The sequence below is a fragment of the Acinonyx jubatus genome, chromosome B2 (genome assembly GCF_027475565.1).
Source record: "Acinonyx jubatus isolate Ajub_Pintada_27869175 chromosome B2, VMU_Ajub_asm_v1.0, whole genome shotgun sequence".
NCBI lineage: Eukaryota > Metazoa > Chordata > Mammalia > Carnivora > Felidae > Acinonyx > Acinonyx jubatus.
The window spans coordinates 76,225,512-76,248,762 of NC_069385.1; the positions used below are offsets into that span (position 1 = coordinate 76,225,512).

The 23,251-nt window shown below is 35.4% G+C and overlaps 1 protein-coding gene across 13 annotated transcripts in view; it reads right to left on the reverse strand.

The window, feature by feature from the left end:
* DOP1A (DOP1 leucine zipper like protein A) overlaps window positions 1–23,251 on the reverse strand; it is a 109,928-nt gene that overhangs the window by 55,921 nt on the left and 30,756 nt on the right. For 10 of the 13 annotated variants that reach the window (XR_008298492.1, XM_053222517.1, XM_053222514.1 and 7 more), the window contains exons 2-6: window positions 22,381–22,571; window positions 18,376–18,557; window positions 10,480–10,650; window positions 7,418–7,611; window positions 4,987–5,081 (exon numbers count right to left, since the gene is read on the reverse strand). Coding sequence is in view for 10 of the 13 variants with exons in the window: in XM_053222517.1 (XP_053078492.1) it covers window positions 4,987–5,081; window positions 7,418–7,611; window positions 10,480–10,650; window positions 18,376–18,557; window positions 22,381–22,518 (780 nt within the window). In the remaining 3 variants the exon portion in view is untranslated. Of the gene's footprint in view, window positions 1–3,999; window positions 4,067–4,986; window positions 5,082–7,417; window positions 7,612–10,479; window positions 10,651–18,375; window positions 18,558–22,380; window positions 22,572–23,251 lie in introns of those variants that run through there. The other 3 variants (XM_053222523.1, XM_053222522.1, XM_053222521.1) reach the window with 2 other exon arrangements.

Consider the following 23,251-nt stretch of genomic DNA (forward strand, 5'->3'; position numbering starts at 1 on the left):
ATACAGAAAAATATAAAAAACAATATAATGAATGCTTTTTGTGCCCATATCCAGCTTTAACAAATCTTTTTTTTCATGTTACTCAAGATCTTCTAAAGAGAAAATAATTTTTCTTTGCATCCTTCCTAATAGTCTTAATTAGATATTTAAAAAAAAAAACTAAAGAAGATCTGGTTTTCACTAAAAGAGGTGAAGTTAAAAGATAACAGGAAGGCAGCTAGTTAAATTGCTATTAATTTTAAGACTATTTCTAGATAATCACTTTAAAAGAGAATCTTGGACCCTGAGCATTAGAAGGTAACGTGGAAATCAATTAGTCTAACAATCACTCTAGAATAAAAAGGGCCTAAGTACTTAGCCAAATTCAAATGTCTGGTTATTGCCTCACCTAGATAGAGAATGGACTTTACAAAAAAATTAACTTTATTTTTGAGAACTGACTTCTTTATCATAGACTTGTCAACTTTTTACTACACCATGCTTCTTGACAGTATTAAGCAGCTTACATGTTTTAAAGGAATCTTCGAGAAATAACTGAGATGTTACAGAACACAGATCATCAATAGCCAAAAAATTATGGTCACTCATCTGAACACAGAGGTCTTTATTAATCTAAGCAATTCGCAAATGTGGTCCCTGAACTCCTGAGGATCTCTAAGACTCTTTCAGGGGGTCCACGAGGTAAAAACTATATTCATGACAATTCCAAAATGTTATCTGCCTTTTTTGATGTGTGGGCATTTGCTCTGATTATGTAATACTGAGTAAAACTGCCAGCATCTTAGCATGAAAAGAAGCAGTACAGCAGTGGCATCTACCATACTTGTGGTCATGGTATTCTTTACTGCCATATACTTCTAGTAAAATTAAAAACAAAGAAAAAAAAAGCCAGTTTCACTCAAGAACGTTGTTGATGAAGCAGAAGTTTGTTTTATTAAATATTAGTCCCTGAACACACGTCTTTTAACACACGTCCTGTGTAATGAAATGGGGAGTATACACAAAACACTTCTGACATATACTGAAGTATATATGATGGATGTCTAGGGGCACATGGGTGGCTCAGTTGGTTGAGTGTCTGACTTTGGTTCAGGTCATGATCTCGTGGTCCCTGAGTTTGAGCCCCTTGTCAGGCTCTGTGCTGACAGCTCGGTGCCTGGAGCCTGCTTCAGATTTTGTGTCTCCCTCTCTGTCCCTCCCCCACTCACACTCTGTCTCTCTCAAAAAAAAAAAAAAAAAAAAATATGATGGATGTCTTAAGGAAAAACACTTGTGTGACTGTTTGCATTGTGAGCTGTACTATCGGCTTTTTTTTTCATCAAATACCACTTTTGCCTGAAAGAGTGATTGATACAAACTATGATTACCAGGCTTGAACACGTGGCACATATTTTCTCAAAAATAAAGTGTCACTGCAACAAAACAATTCATATTCATCATTACAAATAATAAATTTAGAGCTTCTAAGAGAAAATCTGAATTTTTAAGATTTTTTGTTTTATTTTCTTAGAGAGAGAGGACAGGAGCAGGGGAGTAGCAGGAGAGAGAGAGAATCTTAAGTAGGCTCCACTCCCAGCACAGAACCCAAAATAGGGCTTGATTTCACGACCATGAAATCATGACCTGAGCTGAAATCAAGAGGTGGATGCTTAACTGACTCAGCCACCTAGGCACCCTAAAGATTTTATTTATTAGTAGTCTCTACACCCAACTTGGTGCCCAAACTTCATTCCTGCCTCCCCCACCCCACCCTGCCCCGCCACTGAGGTCAAGACTCACATGCTCGACTGACTGATCCCACCAGGCACCCCGATTAAATCTGTTATTTGGCTTGAAACTGTATGTACTGCATTAAATTAAATTGGCTTGAAAGCTTCCCAATACCTAAAAAAATTTACTGATGAGATCAGTGGGGACAGTAAGAAATGTGATAGTTGTTACTGTGTTAACCTTCGAAAGATCTGCATAATTCGGCAACTAACATTTTCCAAATAACCAACCATGATGTTACAAAAGCATATTTGGGTAAAACATCCATTCAAGGGTAAGAAAGACCAGCAGGTTTTCATGAAACAGAACATGAAAAGTTTATTGATATGGTTTCAGATTCCATACCGCAACTAATTTTGTAAAAACTGCAGCTTATTGAAAGGTGCTTGGGTGGCTCTGTTGACTAAGCATCTGAAACTTGATTTCAGCTCAGGTCATGATCTCTCATGGTTTCATGGGTTCAAGTCCCATGTTGGGCCCCACACTGACAGCACAGAGCCTCCTTGGGATTTTCTCTACCTCTCCCACTCGTGTACGCGCTCTCTCTCTCAAAATATATAAACATTTTAAAAAACCACTACTTATTGAGTTATGGTGTAGTATCAAAGAAGAATATGTTGTTTTAACAACAACAACAACAAAAAGACTGCTGAAACACTCCTCTCTATTCCAATTACGTATCAGTGTGAGATCAGATATTTTTCATATACTTCAAATGAAAGAAAAAAATCACAACAAATTGGATGCAAAAGCAGATATGAGCATTTTGTTCCATACTAGAGCATACATTAAAGAAATCTGTGGAAAATTTCTACTCTATTCACTAATTATTTCAATGTGTTGGAAGAGCTACTTTCATAAAATGTTATCTATACTAACATGATAACTCTGTTACTGTTAGCTTTTAAGTAAATTAGTAAATATTTAAAAATCTGTCAGTTTTAATTTCTAGTATGATATAGATAAATCTAACCTCCATAAACAAAAGATTTTTTTTTTAGGATCCTCAATATTTTTAGAGAGTAAAACAGGGTCCTAAAACCAAAGCATTTGAGAACTGCTGATCTAACATCAGATATGAAGATTACAGATACTGCTACAAAATCTTGAAAAGTACTAATGTCTCCCAATCTTATTTTGAGGAAAAAAAACTATTCTTAAGAAAGAAGTAACTACTTTTTCTTCTTTTTTTTTTTTTTAAATTTATTTATTTGAAAGAGAGAAAGCGTGCATATGTGCAGGGCTGGAGGCAGGGAGACAGAGGACAGAGAGAGAGAGAGAGAGAGAGAGAGAGAGAGAGAGAGGGAGAGAGAGAGAGAGAGAGAGAGAGAGAGAGAGAGAGAGACAGAATCCCAAGCGGGCTCTGCACTGACAGCACAGAGCTCCATATGGGGCTCGATCTCAGGAACTGTGAGATCATGACTGGAGCTCAAACCAAGAGTTGGACACTCAACCAACTGAGCCACCGAAGCGCCCTGGAAGTCACTTCTTGCTTACTGTTGACATCACCACATATTTCTAATATGGAAAACAATTCTCACTTAAAGGTATAAATGTTAGAGATTAGGGTCAACTTTCCATGAAATAAGTAAAAAGAGTCTAATAACCTGTCAACTGCTGAAGCTCTTAACAGTAATCACTTATGGGACAAGGTAATAAAGGCTCTGTTAAGTTACAATTACAATCAGTATTTGCTTAAAATTATATGCAAGATATGGAAAGAGGAAAATGGAGAACAAAGATGACAACTTCACCCATACTCTCAGATAATCTAAAAACGTGGTATGGTAATAGGTGGAAAATATTGGCTCTGGGTAGGGTACGTACTTAAACTTTAAACGTAGCTATTGTTTTTATAATACAAATTATAGAAGGGAAGGCTTGAGAAAATCTTCTTGGCTAGGAGGGATACAGAGGTGGTAGAGTAAGAAAGTACTGAAGGAAACTCAGCTAAACAAAAGGTTGAGAAACACTGGTCTAATGAGATTACAAATTAAGTTCTTCCCAGTTTAAGTCTACCATGACTTAATCCCTCACATTTTATTGAGTCACCTATCGTACACTGAAGGAGTAAAAAATGTTGAATGCCTGGAAGGGAAGAAAGATGGGGAAGGTTTAAGAGTAAAGGTCAATACATTTTTTTTTTCAATAAAGATCCAGATAATAGACATTTTAAGCTTTTGAGCCATATACGTTATTTTCGCATATTCAAATCAAACTCATTATTACCTTGTGAGCTGTATGCCCACCCCTATACTGGTAAGTTCAGACTACACTGATGTCCCAGCAGGTGTTTCTGTGAAAAGTCAGAGACAGAATAAAGGCTTCTGGTTTAAGGACGGAACATTTAAAAAAATTGAAACTGAGTATAGTTTGTCTCCCAATTAGGGGCAATATAAGCAATGAAGTATAAAATTCTCCAATTATTAACAACTCAATTTCAAACTGAATAAAGTAATAAAGAAAAAGCTGAGTATGATAAATCATAATGAAAATCCACCAGTTTATCTACTAACCACAGCTCTGACAAAACTCCCAAACAATAGTCTTTTCTGCTAATGACTTTTTAGAAATAAAGTTTTCCAAGGTAGAAATTCTTCATATCTTATTACTTTTGTTGTACCATTCTGAATGTTCACATATTGGTGCTCATAACTTTTCAAAGTTTAGAGCTCCAAAGAATTTAGACCATTTCTTTAAAAATGAGAACATTGATTCAATTAAGTTCTACCAGTGAAACACTTCACTCATGATTTGTTAACTGCTCTCATTTGTAATAAAAGTACTAGAGAATGTCACAGTGACTGAATATTTGGCTTTCCAACAGCCAACACTGCTAATGTTCTAACATACATCACCAAACCAAGAAAAGGTAACATCATGACAGAGATAACAGCTAGGTGAACCTAGGTCTCAGAGACCTGCCTCACTCAGAGTTAGCAATGATTATCTTTTGTTTTTCATAGGTTACAACTTTTTTAAAAGGTATGAAATTTTAAAATTTCAATTTCCATGTTCTTATCCAAATCAATAAACCCTTTTTTCCCCCAAATTCCCCAAAATTCCACTCCTTGAAAAAGGAATTTGCTTTTTATGTATTATACTTACAAATTTATAAAAGAATTCAACCTAAATTCTACTAAAAAAATAACTACATGAGGAATCTAGGATTTTCCAAAGAATTCCTTATGTTAATATCATTATTAATGTTGTTACCTGACTCATGTGGAAGGGAAAACAGAAGAGTATGAGGTCCAGTGTGCTTCTCTGTACAAGTACACTTGAGTCCTGCACGGAAGTACTTACTGCTTCTACCTGAAATAAAAGAGCCTTTAACATCTCTTGTCTGTTACATTGGGAAATATTTACTGTGCAAATGGAATGGTTCATTTTTTCCAATAACTAAAAGTTTGCTTCTCAGTTTCTTATCACTAATTAAATGTATTTATATTATTTTGAATAAATAGGTAAATATATTATGAGGGCTTAAAAAAAAATTAAGGCACACAAAAGAGTATACAGCAAAAAGTTCTCTCCCATATCTATCTCCCAACCGACTTCTTTTCTACAATGCAACCAGTATTATTGGTGACTATTTTCTGAAATGTAAGTAAATAAAAACACACATGCATATATCCCAAACTTTGCTTTTCTCTTTTAACAATATATTTTGGAGATCTTTTCTTAACACTACATAAAGAGCTTCATTATTTTTTCATGGTCAAAGAGATACTCTATTTCATAGATGAATCCTAATTTTTTAATAGGCTCCTAATAATAGACACTAGTACTGTTGGTAAATATTTACTACTATAAATAATGGTGCAATATATAATATACAGATGTACATTATAGGATAAATCCCTTAAAGTAGAATCTCTGGGTCTTGGGGATATGCATTTGCAACATGAATAGAATGCTTCCCATTAAGGTTATGTATATTTATATTCTCACCAGCTATGTGTGACAATTTCTGTTTTTTCATGTTTACTAATGCCTTTTTTTTTTTTTTAATTTTTGCCAATCTGATGTATGACAATTGGTATCCTGGTGTAAATTTTTATTTCTATTATAAGTAATAGAGCATCTTTTCATATGTTTATTTGTATTTCTATTAGGTAAATTATCTGTTCAAATCCATTTTTCCACTTGATTGTTAACAGTTGCTTATTTATTTATAGTAGCTCCTTGAATAACAATGAAGTTAGTCCTTTGGCTGTGATATGTTACAAATAGTTTTTCAGTTATGACATTTATTTTTTAAAGAAATAAAGTGACTTGTTTAAAATTTCCATTAACTCGTTAAAAGGAAATGTTAACAATACATTTAAAAATCTGCATCAAAATGGTATAGTCATTTTATAAAATTCATTCATAAAAGAATTCAACCTAAACTCTATTAAAAAAATAACTACATGAGGAATCTAGGAATTATATCTTAATAAAGCTGTTATTTAAAAAAGTTAACATACCTTTACAATATGAACCACTTAGGAATCCTATTCCTAAATACTTTCCCAGGAAATAAAAACATATTTCTACACAAACAACTGTACGCAACTGTTTATAGCAGCTTTATTCATTACTGCCCAAACCAGAAACAAATGTTAACTGGTGAATGAATGTGGGACATTCATACAATACAATACTACACAGCAATGTAAAGGAACTAACTACTGATATATACAAACACATGGATGAATCTCAAATGTTATACAAAGTGAAAGAAACCAGACTTAATGGCTGATAATTGTATGATTCCATCTATGTAATGTTCTAGAAAAAGCACAACTATAGAAACAGAAACCAGACCAGTGTTTGCAAGGGCCTGGGAACACAGGGTAAGAGAAGTAACCACAAAGGGGCACAGAAGAACTTTGTGGGGTGATATAAATGTTCTTTATCTTGATTAGTGTATTGATTACCTGACTGTAGGCATTTGTCAAAATTCATACAACTGTACACACAAGATGTTATTTTCAGTGTATGTTTATTACAGTTTAATAAATGTAACCAAAATCTGCATAAAAATCTCAGTCATTTCATAATCAGATGGGAGAAAAGTATGGGATGGTTAATCACAATTTTTAAAAAAACTTTTCAAAGTGCCTTTGAGGGTTTGTTGTTTACTCCTTGCTAGTTTTCAGAGATAGCACTACAGAGATAAAAGGTTTCCTTTTGTTCTTCATCTAGAAATTAAAAAGTTTAATCAATGTGATTTTTTTGGTACAATTTTTTACCATCTACTTTGGTACTAGAGATCTGCTTGCAAAATTACCATACAGAATCTAAAACCCATCTTTCCCATAATGAAAGCTATGATTGAAGAGAAGGTTCGCGTGGGTATAATTAATGTGGCTATATTAACAGTGGTCTGATCAGTTAGCAAGATGGTAATAAGGACCATTTATTTGCTTGAATAACGCATGGAGATAACATATAACCTACAATTCTTTTTCCATGAAAAGAAATTTTTGAAGATTTTAAAAAGAATAATTAGTGACTAATTTTGTCTTTAAGTTTCCTTGCTGAAAAGTGTAAGCTCCGTGAAAATAGGAACTTTGTTTGTGGCACGATTCTCAATATCTGTCTGTAATAGTGTGCCTGGCTCTTGAGAAGTATGTTAAATGAGCAACCACATATAGACCTACCATTAGCTCAATATCACTGCCAATTATATAAAGTTGATCTTCCATGGAAAGCTTTCTGTTCAAATGGGCGAGAACGTATGTGATTCCTGGTAAACGCACAGCAGGACTGGTGAGAAGACTCCCCCAGAGGGCACTGTAGAACGCAGACTGGTCCACTGCAGCAGCAACCTTCTCCAGCAAAGTGTTTGTTCTGAGGTACAAAACAGAGTGGCTTAAGAAGAGAAGCATTTAGGGGGCACCTGGGTGGCTCAGCTGGTTAAGCATCGAACTCTTGACTTCGGCTCAGGTCATGATCTCATGGTTTGTGAGATCCAGTCCCATGCCGGGCTTTGCGCTGATAGTGCAGAGCTGCTTGGGATTCTTTCTCTCCCTCTCTCTCTCTCTCTCTGCTCCTCCCCAACTTGTGTTCTCTCCCTTTCTCCCAGAAATAAACATTAAAAAAAAGAGAGAAGCATTTAGTTTCACAATGTTAAAAATAAATTCTTCTTTTCTGGAATGTATGAAAGCATTCACAGTATAGTTTACATGCTGTGCCCTGGAGACAAATGTGATAGACTGGGAGAAGCACATACTTTAGAGGACTGGATTTAAGTCCTGGCTCCCCCATTTACTAGCTGTAAGTTGGAGAAATCAGTTAATCTTTCCTCAGTTTCCTGATCTGTAAAATGAAGACAATGACAACAAAAAGAACACCCCAAGTCCTATCTACATTAGTGGGTTGTTAAACACCATATCCATTCATATTTATTTTTAATTTTTATTTATGTTTGATTTTTATTTATTTTTAATTTAATTTTATTTCATTTTATCTTATTTGAGAGAGAGAGAAAGAGAGAATCTTAAGCAGGCTCCATGCTTAGTACAGAGCCTGACATGGTGCTCAATCCCATGACCCTGGGTGGGATCATGACCTGAGCCGAAATCAAGAGTCAGATGCTCAGACTGAGCCACGCAGGCATCCCAGACCGCCATATACATTTTAGTTAACAGTAATCCTGTAGCAGAAAATATTTTCTCTTGGATTTCTATGAAATTCTTAAAGGACACTTTCCAAATGTTTCCTTTTCTTTGAAATCGTATTATGCAACTCATAATAACTTTGAGAGTGTCTTGGGGATTCTAGCAGGGGAATGTAGCTACTCATATATCCTTGACCAAAGAACAGTACTCCTCTATCCGGGAAGGTCATCCCTTTCAACTAAGCACACAGCTTTGGGAGGGGCACACATGGAGTGGTGAGGGAAGAGGGAGACACCTGCTTAGCGAGCCAGGTCAGCTAAATCAACCCTGGCGATCAAATCAATGGGGTGACAGATATCACAGCCAGATCGCCCTCACATCTTATAATTTACAAAACTTTAATGAATTATACCTATAACAAAATCAAAGATATATTATTGCTTTATTAAGGACTGCATTCAAAAATTACTTATGATTAGTTTCAAATATAGAATAATGTAATACATAAAAACTTATTACACTGTAGTAGAGTCAGAATCAAAAGAATCTGATGATGCGTTCTACTGTTTACTTGCTCTGTGACTTAACCTAACACTGTACTCCCTTCTGGCCTTAATATATCTATAGATTAAAAGAACACATTTATCAATCCCCTTATTATACTTTGTGTTGAAAAGCTACTAAAACATAATGCTATGGTCTGAATGCCTCCTCAAAAGGTCATATAAAAACCCTATCCTCCCAAAATGATGGCATCAGGAGAAGTGGAGCCTTCGGGAGATGCATAAGTCATGAGTTCTTATGAAAGAAATCCCACAGAACTCTGTAGCCCCTTCCACTATGTGAGGACACCAGCTACGAACCAGGGAGAGGGCCCTCACCAGAATATGACCATGCCGGTACTCAGATAATGACTTCTAGTCTTTAGAACTCAGACAAATAAATTTGCTGTTCATTAGCTACCCAATCTGTGGAATTTTGTTACAGCAGCTCAAACTGACTAAAACACATTAACAAGACAAAACACAGACTATAGTCCTAAAAATCATTATTCACTGTTATATTTTTAATTGCAACTAGCAAACTTAAGTGCTTCCCTTAGAATTTAAAATTTAAAATAAAATGGACTTATACACTAAATGAAATAAAACATATGTTTCTAAAACTGTAAGCAAGTAAGTAAAAAAGTTAACAAAAGAAAATGATAAATTTTGAGGACCAAAATTATATTTTCTCAAAGTAGCTCAGGAGCGTAATCTAGTATTTTCAGGGTTAGAGTCTGACTATATTACAGAAACATATAAACCACCATAAAATAGAGTAACTGGTGAGTGCGCTAGAATAAATTAAATTTAAGTCATTAAGTGTACTCATAAAATTAAGTTTGGCCTTTTTTATGTTTGCTACCTCAACTCATAATTTCCTTTTTGGTGAGAACATCAGTAACAAGCTATTAAAGATAGTTAACACCATCATGTGCTGTCTACAACTATAAACTTCCTAAGAAATAATAGGCTCCAAGATGCATTAATTCATTTTCTTTGAAAAATTAAAATATCAAGAGCATCATGTCAACAGCCAGTAAAACATCACTGTACTTGGTGTTAGGCTCTTTTCCATCACTAAGAATTTAAAAACTGTTGGCACATGGTTCAATTTCCCATTCTTTTATTAATTTAAATTCTTATATACTGTATTATTTTAAATTATGGGTCACAATTTTTTGAGTGACTTACATGTGCTAGGAACTGGATTGATTTCATTATTATAATAACAGAATGAAATAAGTGTTATGTGTGTTTTATAGATGAGGAAACATAAAAAACTTCAGACCATGTTAAAAAAGCTTTCTTTTTAGCTAGGATTTGGACCCAGTCATCTATCTCCCAAGTCTGTGCTCTTAGCTGTATTTTCAGTGCAATACACAAACTAGATATATTACAATAATTATTTTTTGCTACAGAAATCTTCACATGATATATTCAAGGGTCTAGAATAATTAATTTTTGTGATGTTAAAACATTATCGATCCAAGGATACTTGGTGACAAATCCAGGCCTTTGATCACTTAGTGGCAACAACAGTAGCACCATTTCACCTCTCGTAGTACTCCGATCCTTCTTCTAAGCCAGGCAGAATACCAGTTAGCAATCCTTGTAGACCAGGCTTCAGTGTTTTACCCAAAGGCAGGTAATATATCTCATACAAACTTAGCAATGTTGGTTTCACAGACATGGCAGCATTTGCAAGAAGAGGAAATAATCCAGAACTGTTTAAAAACATAGAAATAAATGGGGGTAAGGAGAAGCACATTAACTACAAAATATTAATTCATATGCACATATGATGAGGGAGAGTGGGGCAAGCTGAGGGCAAAATACAGGCTGGCAGACCCTTTCCCCCAGGTAGAATATGTGTGATATTCCTTGAACACTCCTGGCTACCCAAGAACAAAGGAAAGGGTGCTTGCCATGGTGATGTGGGAAACTAAGGCTAATGAAACATTAAATCCCCTTATTGCCTACAGCCCATTGACAAATCCATGAAACAGGCAGTGTGACTTCTCTCTAGGAGCTCAGTTGCCTTTGCTTTGCTAGGGGCAAAAAAGAATCTTAGCTTAACATTAACCCAACCTTGAGGATCCTGTAAGCCTACTTTAACATATAAAAATCCCTCAGGAGCACCTGGGTGGCTCAGTTGGTTAAGTGTCCCACTTTGGCTCAGGTCATGATCTCATGGTTCATGAGTTCGGGCCCCCCGTCGGGCTCTGTGCTGACAGCTCAGAGCCTGGAGCCTGCTTTGGATTCTGTGTCTCCCTCTCTTTCTGTTCCTCCCCTGATCACTCTGTCGCTCTCTCTCTCTCTCTCAAAAAGAAATAAACATTAAAAAATTTAAAAAAAAATTCCTTTGGAAACTTCCTTTATCTCAACTGCCCCAAGATATGTGCTCGCAATCATACTCCAAGCTTATGGCCTCCTGATATCCATCTGAAGGGTCTCATGACTGACATTTTATTAAATGGTAATAAATGGCATTTCCCTAGCAAAAGCTAGCCCCTCAAGGTCCTGGAGACCTTGCATCCAAAATACCTTCGAGACTTACTCTATCCCTGACCCCCTCCCAACCTGAAGGTATATAATCAGTTACCCATCATGACCCCAGTGCAGCTCTTCCTGCCCATGGGTCCCGTCCCCATGCTTTAATAAAATCGCCTTTTTGCACCAAAGATGTCTTTAAGAATTCTTTCTTGGCTGTCGGCTCTGGACCACGCCACCATCACCCCAAAATTTCATCACCTACATATGTATATAAACCTTAATTTATATTTTGATGAAATAATAAGTTATACCGATTGGCTCAAAATGATATCCTGCATATTGATGACTTCTACTTCCATTAAACCCAGATTTCTCACCTAAGTTTCAGACTCAAAAGCCAGTGGCTAGCTAGCTAGCTAGCTATTTCACAGTCTTCAAATGTCACAATTTTAAAATATGGCATCACCATCTGTCTGGGTGACCAAAAAGCTATAAATTTAAAAGTGATCCTTTACCCTTTAAAAAAAAAAATCTTCTCTAACTTATAATCAATCACCAAGTTTTCTCTCCAAGTCACTCTTCTAGATATTTTTTAAATACTGTAAATTATCTCCATCTCTACCACACTTTTTCTTAGAAGACACCACCATTATATACAGCTCAGTCATCATGACTTACCAAGTACTGCTTCAGTATTGCCCTGAAGCAGCTGTCCTCAGTAAAACTTTTCATTGGCTTCCTGTTGCCTTTAGGATACAGTCTAGTTTAACACAGTTTTAACATTTTGCTACTCCATATCTCTGTACAGCTCACATAAACTCACCCATTTTACTCCTGCACCCTCTGCTCCAGCTATACTGAAGAAATCCTTTCAGGTTTGTTTTAAATCCTTCCATGCTCTTTTTAGCGTCCAGGCCTTTCCACAAGCTGTTCTGACAGGTTCAATTACTGCTCCCTTACTTCTATCCTTTTTGTTGACTCCTAGACTTTCAGGAATTAGCCTAAGCCATTCCCTGGAGGAGAATGTCTCTTAATTAGACTAGGTTAGGCTCCCTATTTTATATTCCCATAGTACCCAATACTTATTTATTCTAGTAAGTAATTCTGTTTTTATTAATTCTAATAAGTAATTCCGTAAATATCAGAAAGCAAGGTACCATGACTATCTTTCTGTTTCTGTATCCTAAGTCCCTAGCACCAAGTCCTCTTGCACTTAGTGACTGCTTAACAAAGGAATTAAGAATCTCTTGCTCCTAGTTTGTACAGTAAATAGAGGTCATCAAGAGAGAACTCCCTGAGTTTCCCACATTCCTGCCTCCAATTTTAGGCAGTCTGATTTAAATTTATAGTTGAAGCCTCCTCAAAGCTACCTTCCTCCATAAACTGCAGCACCCAATGCCGGCCTTTGCCAGAATCCTGCTTCATCCATTTTCCTTTTCACACTTCTAACTTCTTTCTCTTTTTTAAAATATTTTATTTTTTAAGTAATCTCTACACCCAACACGGCACTCAAACTGACAACCCAGAGATCAAGAGTTGCATACTATGAGCTAACCAGGTGCCCCCTTTCTGATAACTTCTATCTATCTTCTTCCACTTACATCTTTGTCTTTCAACACAATTGTGGTTATCTGTGAGTCTAAAAAGAGAATAAATTACAACAACAAAATCCCAAATCCTTTATCTTCACTGAATTCTGGCTTGAACCTATCTTCCCATTTCAATTAAAAAAAAAAAAAAGTATGCATTTTCCCCTATTTATCACCTGTCATCTGATCTTCGATCAGGATACTTCTACCCCCTCTAATGAAACTATTCTCATTATCATCAGCAACGTCTATTAACTGCCAGATCCTATGCTCTATTTTCAGCCCTTTTACTATTTGCTTTGCCTGTAATATTTGATACTGTCACCCACAACTTTCTGTTGAAACTCTCTTCCCTTTTGGCTTCCACGTTAGCTATTTCCTGCTACATTTTCTATCTCTGACTCTTGTTCCCCTTCACTGACTAAATATTCACAGAATGGTCCTCCTTTTCCTTCCTTCTTATTTACAATGTACCTGGGTGATCTCAATTATTCTCATGGCTTCAACTGCCACCTAAATGATCACCGCTCTAAAATCTCTCTCCAGCCTGAGGTCCAAATTTGTTTTACCAAAATTTTACATACTTTACTTTACATACACATTTAAGACTTTGTGGTACTCAAACTGCACATCTAGCCTTCTTAGTAACACGACCATATACAGTATCATGTTTAAAAAAATAAGCCCAAAGAGGCAAGATGATTTTTTATCAAAATATAGTTTATACAAGTTTACAAAGTCTTTGTATGTAATTATGCTAAACCATAAACCTTGAGATTAAAGAAATTACTTAATGAAAAATAAAAAGCCCAACATTAATATAAACTTTAGTTTTTAAATTAGGTATGCTTTTAACAACTATAGAATAGCAATATAATTTTACTCCATAATGTGTATGTGAGAATGTCTGCCATATTTAGAAATGGTTTTCTAGAAGTGGTATTCTAGAGATAATTTACTATTTTTATGTAACATACCAGTGACAAAATCAGATATACTGTAATTTATTTTTTATTTTTTTTAATGTTTATTTTTGAGAGAGAGAGAGAGAGAGAGAGGGAGAGAGAGAGATACCAGAGCATAAACAGGGAAGAGGCAGAGAGAGAGGGAGACACAGATTTGTAGCAGGCTCCAGGCTCTCAGCTGTCAGCACAGACTCTGACGCAGGGCTCAAACCCACTGTCTGTGAGATAATGACCGGAGCTGAAGTCAGACACTCAACCGACTGAGTCACCCAGATCCTCCAGATATACTGCAATTTTGTAAAATAGCTATGTTTCTTAAGGTAAAATTTGTGTTATTTTAAAGTTGAAAAAGTAGCAGGCATGAATTATAAAAGAAAAATATTGCATTAAGGAAGGAAAATCCAGGGGCGCCTGGGTGGCTCAGTTGGTTAAGCATCCGACTTCAGCTCAGGTCATGATCTCAGAGTCCGTGAGTTCGAGCCCTGCATCGGGCTCTGTGCAACAGCTTGGAGCCTGGAGCCTGCTTCAGATTCTGTGTCTCCCTCTCTCTCTGCCCCTCCCCTGCTCATGCTCTGTCTCTCTCTGTCTCAAAAATAAATAAAAACATTTAAAAAAATTAAAAATTTAAAAATATAAAAAAGAAGAAAAGAAAGGAAAATCTATCAGTTAATAGAGAATTACACACATTGATTCAGCAATTCTCAGCTTTTCTTTTTAAGCGCTTTCTCTTTGGAATGTAGTATTTATTACTATTAAAAACCTGTTACTGACTTTAGATGGTATTTTTAAGACATCCATGCAGAATTTAAAGATAAAACATATATGCACAGTAAAGCAAATCAGCAAAGCTAAAAGTTTGCATTAAAAAAAAAAAAACTAAAGTGATAAACCCATGACAAGACTGACCAAAGTAAAAAAAAAAAAAAAAAAGAAATGAGGTCTGAGTTACCAATGTCAAGACTGAAAGAGGAAAACTAGATATATACATGCAAAAGAATGAAACTAGACCCCTATCCTATGCCACACACAAAAGTTAACTTGAATTAGGGACTTAAATATAAGGCCAGAAACTATAAAATTCTTAGAAGGAAACATAGGGGGAAAGCTCCTTGATATTGGTCTTAGAAATGATATTTTGGATATGAAACCTAAAGCACAAGCAAAAAAAGCAAAAATAAACAACCAGGACTACATCAAATGAAAAAGCTACTGCACAGTAAAAGATGATCAATAAAACAAAAAGTCAATCCATCGAATGAGAGAAAATATTTGTAAACCACATATCTAATAAAGAATTAACATCCAAAATTAATATAAGGGACTCACATAACTGGATAGCAAAAACACCTCCAATAATCGAATTAAAAAATGGGCAAAGGACCCGAACATTTTTCTAAAGAAGATACTGGAATGGCCAATAGGCACATGAAAATGTGCTCAAAATCATTAATCATCAGGGAAAAAGAAGTCAAAACCACAATGGGGTACCATCTTACAACTGTTAGACTATTATCAAAAGACAAGAAATAACAAATGCTGGAGAAGAAGTGGAGAAAATAGAATCACTGTACACTGTGGGAGGGAATGTAAACTGGTACAGCAATTATGGACAATAATATGGAGGTCCTTCAAAAAATTGAAAATAGAACTACAATATGATCTGGAAATCCCACTTTTGGCTATATGTCTGAAGGGAGTGAAATCAGGATCTTGAAGAGATATCTGCATTCCCATGTTCACTGCAGCATTATTTCCAATAGCAAGACATGGAAACTTGTGTCCACTGACAGATGAATGGATAAAGTGTCACACATGATTATGCACGTGCACACGCTCATGTACACACACGCGCACATTCTCTCTCTCTCTCTCTCTCTGGAGTATAATTAATCATGGAAAAAAACAAATCCTGCCATTTGTGACAATATGGATGGATCTCTAGGGCATTATGCTAAGTGAAATAAGTCACACAGAGAAAGACAAATGCTGTATGGTCTCACTTAAATGTGGAATCTAAGAAAATCAAACTCATAAAAACAGAGAAGAGAATGGTGGTTGCCTAGCAGGTGGGGGGAGGAGAAATGAGTGAAGGTGGTCAAAGGTACAAGCTTCTAGTTATAAATAAGTTACAGGGATGTAATGTACAGATGGTGACTAGGGTTAACAATACTGTATTTGAAAGTCGCTAAAAGAGAATAGACCTTAAAAGTTCTCGTCATAAGAAAAAAAATCACAACTGAGGTTATGATGGATGTGTTAACTAAACTTATGGTAATCATTTCACAGTATATACATATATCAAATAATATGCTGTATACCTTAAACTTAGTGTTGTAGTCAATTATATCTCAATAAGGTTAAGAAAAAATTTTACATCTATATGAAAAGAGAGAGAGAGAGAATGAACTAGTGACCTGGAAGCTAGGTAAGAGGAAAGTACCCTGAATGCAGCACAGACAAGATGTTTAAAAACAAGGAAGAGAGGATCAGAAATGGGAAAGTCAGAGTGAGAAGATCTAACACATGCTTACTCATAGTTCCAAAAAGGGGAGACAGAAGAGATGGAATCAAGGCAATTTTAAGAGTTTCAGAATTGATAAAAGTCACTGATTCATAGATTTAAAAATCCCAATGAATCCCAACTGGGATAAACACAGATACCTCCCTCTAAATACATCACAGTAAAACCACTGAGTACTAATGATGAAGATGAAGAAAGTCTCTTATAGATAGGATAACTAGGCAAGTCTTCTCTGGGGATCTGGTATTTAATCAGTGATTTGGATTCGAGCATTACAGAGTGAGGGGAAAAAGAAAAAAATGAGGAACAATAAACAAAAAGACCTGTGTTACAGAATGGAGTAAATTGGGTAGAAAGTGGCAGGAGCTGGAGGTAATTGACAGGGGCAGGGCCAAAATATATAAAACTTTAGAAACATAGTAAGGGCTTTGATTTTGACTTTAAGTAACAGGAAGAAGTCAATGGAGGTTTTTAGCAGGGGAATGACATCTATTTAATGTATTAAAAAGTTTACTCTGGTACTGTATGGAGAAAAGGGTATAAAAGGGTAAGAATGAGATATTATGTGAATGTTAGAAGGCCAGTGACAAAGACCAAGCTAGAGATAAAGCTTACTTAGAATAGACGCTGCCAGTGAGGGTGGAAATAAGTAGATGTATTGGAACATCTATCAGAACAATAGGTAACAATTATTGAGTACTTCCTATATGCTGCACATTGTTCTAAACATTTTATATATATTTACATCTTTAATTCTGTTAACAATCTTGTGAAACTGGTAATCTTATTCTCATTTTGCAAATGAGAATACACACAGAGAGATGAAGAAAATGATCCAAGATCACAGAGCTGCTTAGTGGTAAAGACAAACTATTTTGATTCCTCTGCTCCTGTGCTTCACCAATGAAACAGATCTCCTAGTGAGAGAATGTACATGGGAAGAAGAATATGGGCAAAGAAAACAAGTTATTAAGTGTAACCCTTGGATTTCAGGCTCATGTAAATGGATGGACAATGGTGCCATTTACTGAACTTTAGTGCACTGCAAAAGGCTGGGTTTATAGAAAATGAATTTAGTTTGGAAGAGGGTGAGCTTCAGCTGCTTTTAAAGAACCACATAGAGATGGCAAGTAATCCAGAAGTTTAAAGCAGAAGCCAACACTGGTGATCCCAAGTTGGGAGTCGGCACTTAAAAGATAAACCATGGGTGTGAATATGCCCACCCAACTAAAGAATATAAAGTGAAAACATAAGACTAAGCAAACTTTAAGAAATTTTGTACGTCCAGGGATGCCTAAGTGGCTCAGTCAGGTGTCTGACCTTGATTTTGGCTCAGGTCATGATCTCATGGTTTGTGAATTTGAGCCTTGCATGGGGCTCTGTGCTATCACAGCACAGAGTCTGCTTGGGATTCTCTCTCTCCCTATCTCTCTACCCCTCCCCACCTGCTCGCTCTCCTCTCAAAGTAAATAAAACTTAAAAAAAAAAAATTCCATATGTTCATATCAAGATTGAGAAAGCAAACTGGAGAATGTAAACCAACAGAAAAAGGCTATTCCAGGTAAAGAATGGTCAACTACATTGAAAGCTGCTGAGAGATAAAGGTATCTTATTTTTTTCTCAGGGTAGTCCTTAAGTTTAAAAAGGCAGAAAGTACTGTAGTCTCAACAATTTTAAGTAAAAATCATAAATGACATAGAAAAAGAAAAAAATTTAACATTAAGGAATATCCTGAATTTTTCTGAAGCACCTAACTATCAAAATATTTAACATTGATACCTAAAAACTTCATTAAGGAGTTTTCAGTACTTTAGCTTTTACTGCACAAAGCATAACACAGTTAAAAATATATTTTATTTATACATAAAAAATTATTCTTACCTGTATAAAAAAAGATCTTTGGCAAGTCTCTTGGGTCCAATGATTTTAAAGATAATTTCATATGTTTCAAGTGCCTTTCGATGAACTCCACCTGGTAATGCTGGATGTAGGCATTGAGCTAGGCGTTTGCCTATAGTCAGCTTTTTGGGTACTACCTGGTACTTTGCATTATTTTGTAAAACCTTGAAGAAAACATTTTAATTCTGCTGAGAAAAACAAAAACCTTATATCTTTTATTTCCATTTCCTAGCACAGAATTTTCAAAAAATCCTTACAGGACTTCTTTACATTCTAAAAAGTTATAAAACATGTCAAAGAACTCCTGTCTTAGTTACATCTATCAATATACACCATATTTAAAATTAAAACTGAGGATGCAAAAAAATTATTTTGTTAAAAAAAAACCAAACCCACTCCACATTAACAGAAATACCATTTTTATTAAAAAAAATCACAATATTTTGGGCGCCTGGGTGGCTCAGTAGGTTGAGCGACCAACTTCGGCTCAGGTCATGATCCCACAGCTCGTCAGTTTGAAACCCGCGTGTGGCTCTGTGCTGACACCTCGGAGCCTGGAGCCTGCTTTGGATTCTGGGTCTCCCTCCCTCTCTGCCCCAATCCACTCGCATTCTGTCTCTGTCTCTCTCAAAAATAAACAAACATTAAAAAAGAAAATTAAAAAAAAACACAATATTTTGCCAACAAATTTATTCAGAAGAGAGGCAATGATTTTGATTTTTGCAAATCTTTAATGTCAATCTATTTTTGATACACTATTTCAAAGATACGAAGGAAACTGGACCTCAACATAAATATGTCGTTGAAAGAGGGAGAACCACTGCTTTGAGATGTCGTATGTCAGCAAGGAGTTCTAATGCTTACAAGAATCTACAAAAGATTATAACTACCCATTTGTTTTTACTAATTTCCCAAGTGGACCAATCACAACTGTGTTTATTCAAACATAACATTTAGTTAGAGATAATGGTTAGGGTGGAATTTACAGAAGATCCTGTTTTATAAACCACCCAAAGGAGATTAGTTATTTAAGTAACAAAAAAGAACTCATAAATTAATTCTTCAAAGTATTATAGTACAGTGCTGATAGAACATTACAGAATAAATGCACAATGAAAACAGGATAATATGCTAGAATTTGATTTAGAAGAAATATTAAAAAAAATCCTTTATCTTACAAAATAAAGAACTGAAATTAAAATACATAAAATGATCTGTCAAAGGCAGTACAGTAGAAAACTCAGGACAAGATCTCCAGGTTTTTAACAAAAGTGAAGGCTCTGAGGTCCACTTAAATATAACATTTTCTTCATTTATTTTTTTTAAGTTTATTTATTTTGAGAAAGAGAGAGAGAGTACAAACAGGAGACAGCACAGGAAGAGGGAGGATCTCAAGCAGGCTCCACACAGCCAATGTGGAGCCCATGTGGGGCTCAAACTCACGAGACCATGTGATCACGACCTGAGCTGAAATCAAGAGTTGGACGCTTAACCGACTGGGCTACCCCTGTGCCCCTACATAAAACATTTTCAAAAGTCTTCCCACTACAAGTTTTTAATTTAGTTTTAAACTAGATGCAATGAAGGCAAATAAAGTTAAATCTAGAAATGAAAAGCAAATTAAGGGCAAAACACTGGCAAGAACACAGCTATGAAAAACATTTTTCAACTAGCTGCTTCCGTGTGTCCAAAGTTTTAATCTCAATTTTAAACACAGTAACCAAGAGTCAGTATTTACATATTTTAAATTTATTTATTTTTAGTTATCTTCACATGCAACATGGGGCTCAAACTCAAGGCCCTGAAATGAAATATGTTTTTCCAACTGGGTCAGCCAGACACCCCAATATTCACATATATCTTAAGGAAAGGTATAATTACTTCTGCAGAAGGAAATTTAACGATCTATAACATAAAATGCTTTAATAAAAAAACTGTGTTAATACGAAATAAAATTTTAAAAGAAAAGTAAAATATAGCATGATTTTTTTATAGCACCATTATCTAAGAGGATTTCTGAATTGGAAAACGTTCTTTTTAAAAGCAATTTTGAATTGAAAAAAATGTATAATGAGGTGAAAATGTAGTATATTAATAAATAACATTTTATATTAAAACATGTATTTAGACTATTTTCAACAAATTTATACTAAATACAATCCTTGCCTGTTCACAGCTTAAGTTTTCCCAATGACTTGCATATCCTCCTCTGTGTTATCTGGATACAATAAAATGTTTTCATAAATATTAAGTATAAGAACTACTTATGTACTTAATTAGGTCTATTAATTTCCACATTTAATAAATTGCTTTTAGGAGGGCCTGGCTGGCTCAGCTAGTGGAGCATGTGACTCTTGATCTGAGTGAGTTTGGGCCTCATGTTGGGTGTAGAGATTACTTAAAATCTTTAGGGGCGCCTGGGTGCCTCAGTTGCTTGAGGGTCAGACTTCAGGTCATGATCTCGTGCTTCGTGAGTTCAAGCCCCACGTCAGGCTCTGTACTGATAGCTTGGAGCCGGGCGCCTGCTTCAGATTCTGTGTCTCCCTCTCTCTCTGCCCCTCCCCTACTCTCTCTCAAAAGTAAGTATTAAAAAGTAATAATAAAATCTTTAAAAAATTAAAAAAAAATAAACTGTTTTTAAATATAACTCCTAGTAAGTCTTCAGAAAGAGATTCTTCAGAAGGAGACTGGGTGGCTCAGTCAGTTAAGCGTCGGACTTCAGCTCAGGTCATGATCTCACACTTCATGATTTCAAGCCCTGCATAGGGCTCTGCGCCAAAAGCTCAGAGCCTGCCTTGGATTCTGTGTCTCCCTCTTTTTCTGCCCCCCCCGCTCACGCTCTGTCTCTCTCTCTCTCTCTCTCTCTCTTAAAAATAAACAAAGAAAGAAAGAGAGAGAGAGAGAGAGAGAGAGAGAGAAAGAAAGAAAGAAAGAAAGAAAGAAAGAAAGAAAGAAAGAAAGAAAAAGAAAGAAAGAGACTCTTCAGAGCAAGAAAGAACCTAACTACCTTTAAGCATACTCATAATTTTGGATGCAATTTCTTGAGGATATTATAAAAAAAAATCTGAGAATTTATCAAACCCTAAATGATAAATGTTACAAGTTAACATGTCAAACAGAAGTTTGTGCATCTAATTTTAAGATAAATCCTTGGCACATTAAAAATGAAAGCTTTTCTGGAAGACATTAATTATCTATAGTATGTATGAGGTCAAGCAATAGTGTACTTGGAATGTATTTTAGGATAATTTCTTTCCTAATAATTCTATGTTAAGCTATTTGATGTTAAAAGTTACGGGGAGAGCTCTCATTTCTTACCATCTTCCCTACTGCATTTAATATTTAAAAACATTCCAATTCAGTAACAACTGCTAAAAAAAAAAAAAAACCGAAAACTCCAAAAATTCCCAAAATCAAAACTGTAAGTACGAGGTGAGCAAAGTTTGATCTAAGAAAACAAACAAAAAAACAGTGTAAAAATGTAAAGCTATGAATTGATCTGTAATGCCATCATAATAGTGGATTAAAACCAGACATGTTAAGAGGAAACATTCAAGGCCAACCCCCAAGGCCTAAGTGACTACTTATCACTTTCGTAAAAAAAAGTACTGAATATATCTAAGAATTGCCTGGATACAAAATTTTCCTTACTGCTACATAACATTTGTAAAGCACATTTCAAGTTACCACTTTCTACACCAGTTTCTAATTTTGTTGTCAGGAATTCCAGGACCATATCTTTGCTCAATTACAGAAACTTGTTAGCCCTCAGAGTTATTAGCATGTTTGCTTCCTAGTCTCATGTTTTTAATGGTAATGTTGTTTTGGCCTCAAAATATGCCTGGCTGTTCAGGCATGCAATTCATGAAATAAAATAGCAGTACCAAAAGTAATCGTAAGCTTTAGTTATGTTTTTACAATTCTTTACTTCAAGCTTTAGAGAAATCCAGTAAGTAGAAATTCAGATTTCTGAATTTCTGGACATACCTTATTAAGTTTTCCAAGTGCCGATATCAAATCTGCCCATTCACTGGAATATTCAAAATTCTTTAGTGCTTTGTCAATTGCGGCTACATAGTTTCTGTATTTGGAGTCACTCAGTAACTCCAGCTCTTCTGTGTTCATCCTCCCACAGCGTTCTACTAGAGACCAGTTCCAAAGTCATGTAAAATCATCACCTATAAAAAAGTTTGCAGAAGGAACCAAAGTTACAAAGTAAAGTATTAAAATGAGTTCATATGCTCTTGCTGTAAAACTATTGGCTAACTTAAAAATGTTTCTTGAGTGAGAAGTGGTCAAAACTGGTCAACTAGTACACAGAGTCATGAAGAATTCACGTGTTCCTTCCCACAAATTGGAAAATGGCTGTGAGAACAAAGGGATATAAAAGAATAGGAAATATTCTGGTACTTATTTCAGCTTAGAAATCATGTTATTTATCTCCTATTTTCTGATACAATATTTGTGATAGACATACTCTTTTGCCTTGTTTTGATACATAAATACATTAAGATTGGTTTGGATTTGATATATCAAGGACATGCAGTGAAAAAAAAAATAAAAAAAGAATGACTTGGAGGGGCACCTGGCTGGCACAGTTGAAGAGTATGTGATTCTTGATCTCGGGATTTTGAGTTTGAGCCCCACGTTGGGTGTAGAGAGTCTTAAATAAAGCTTAAAAAATATTTGGAGGTCATCTCATTTTATTAGACAATAAATGAGCATTTATAGTATAAAGGAACATCACCTATTCGGAATTTGACCTTACTTTTGATAAAACTGACAAATACACATGGTAATTTAAAACATGTTCATACATTCTTTGATACTGATTTTAAAAATGTGGTTCCAAATCCTC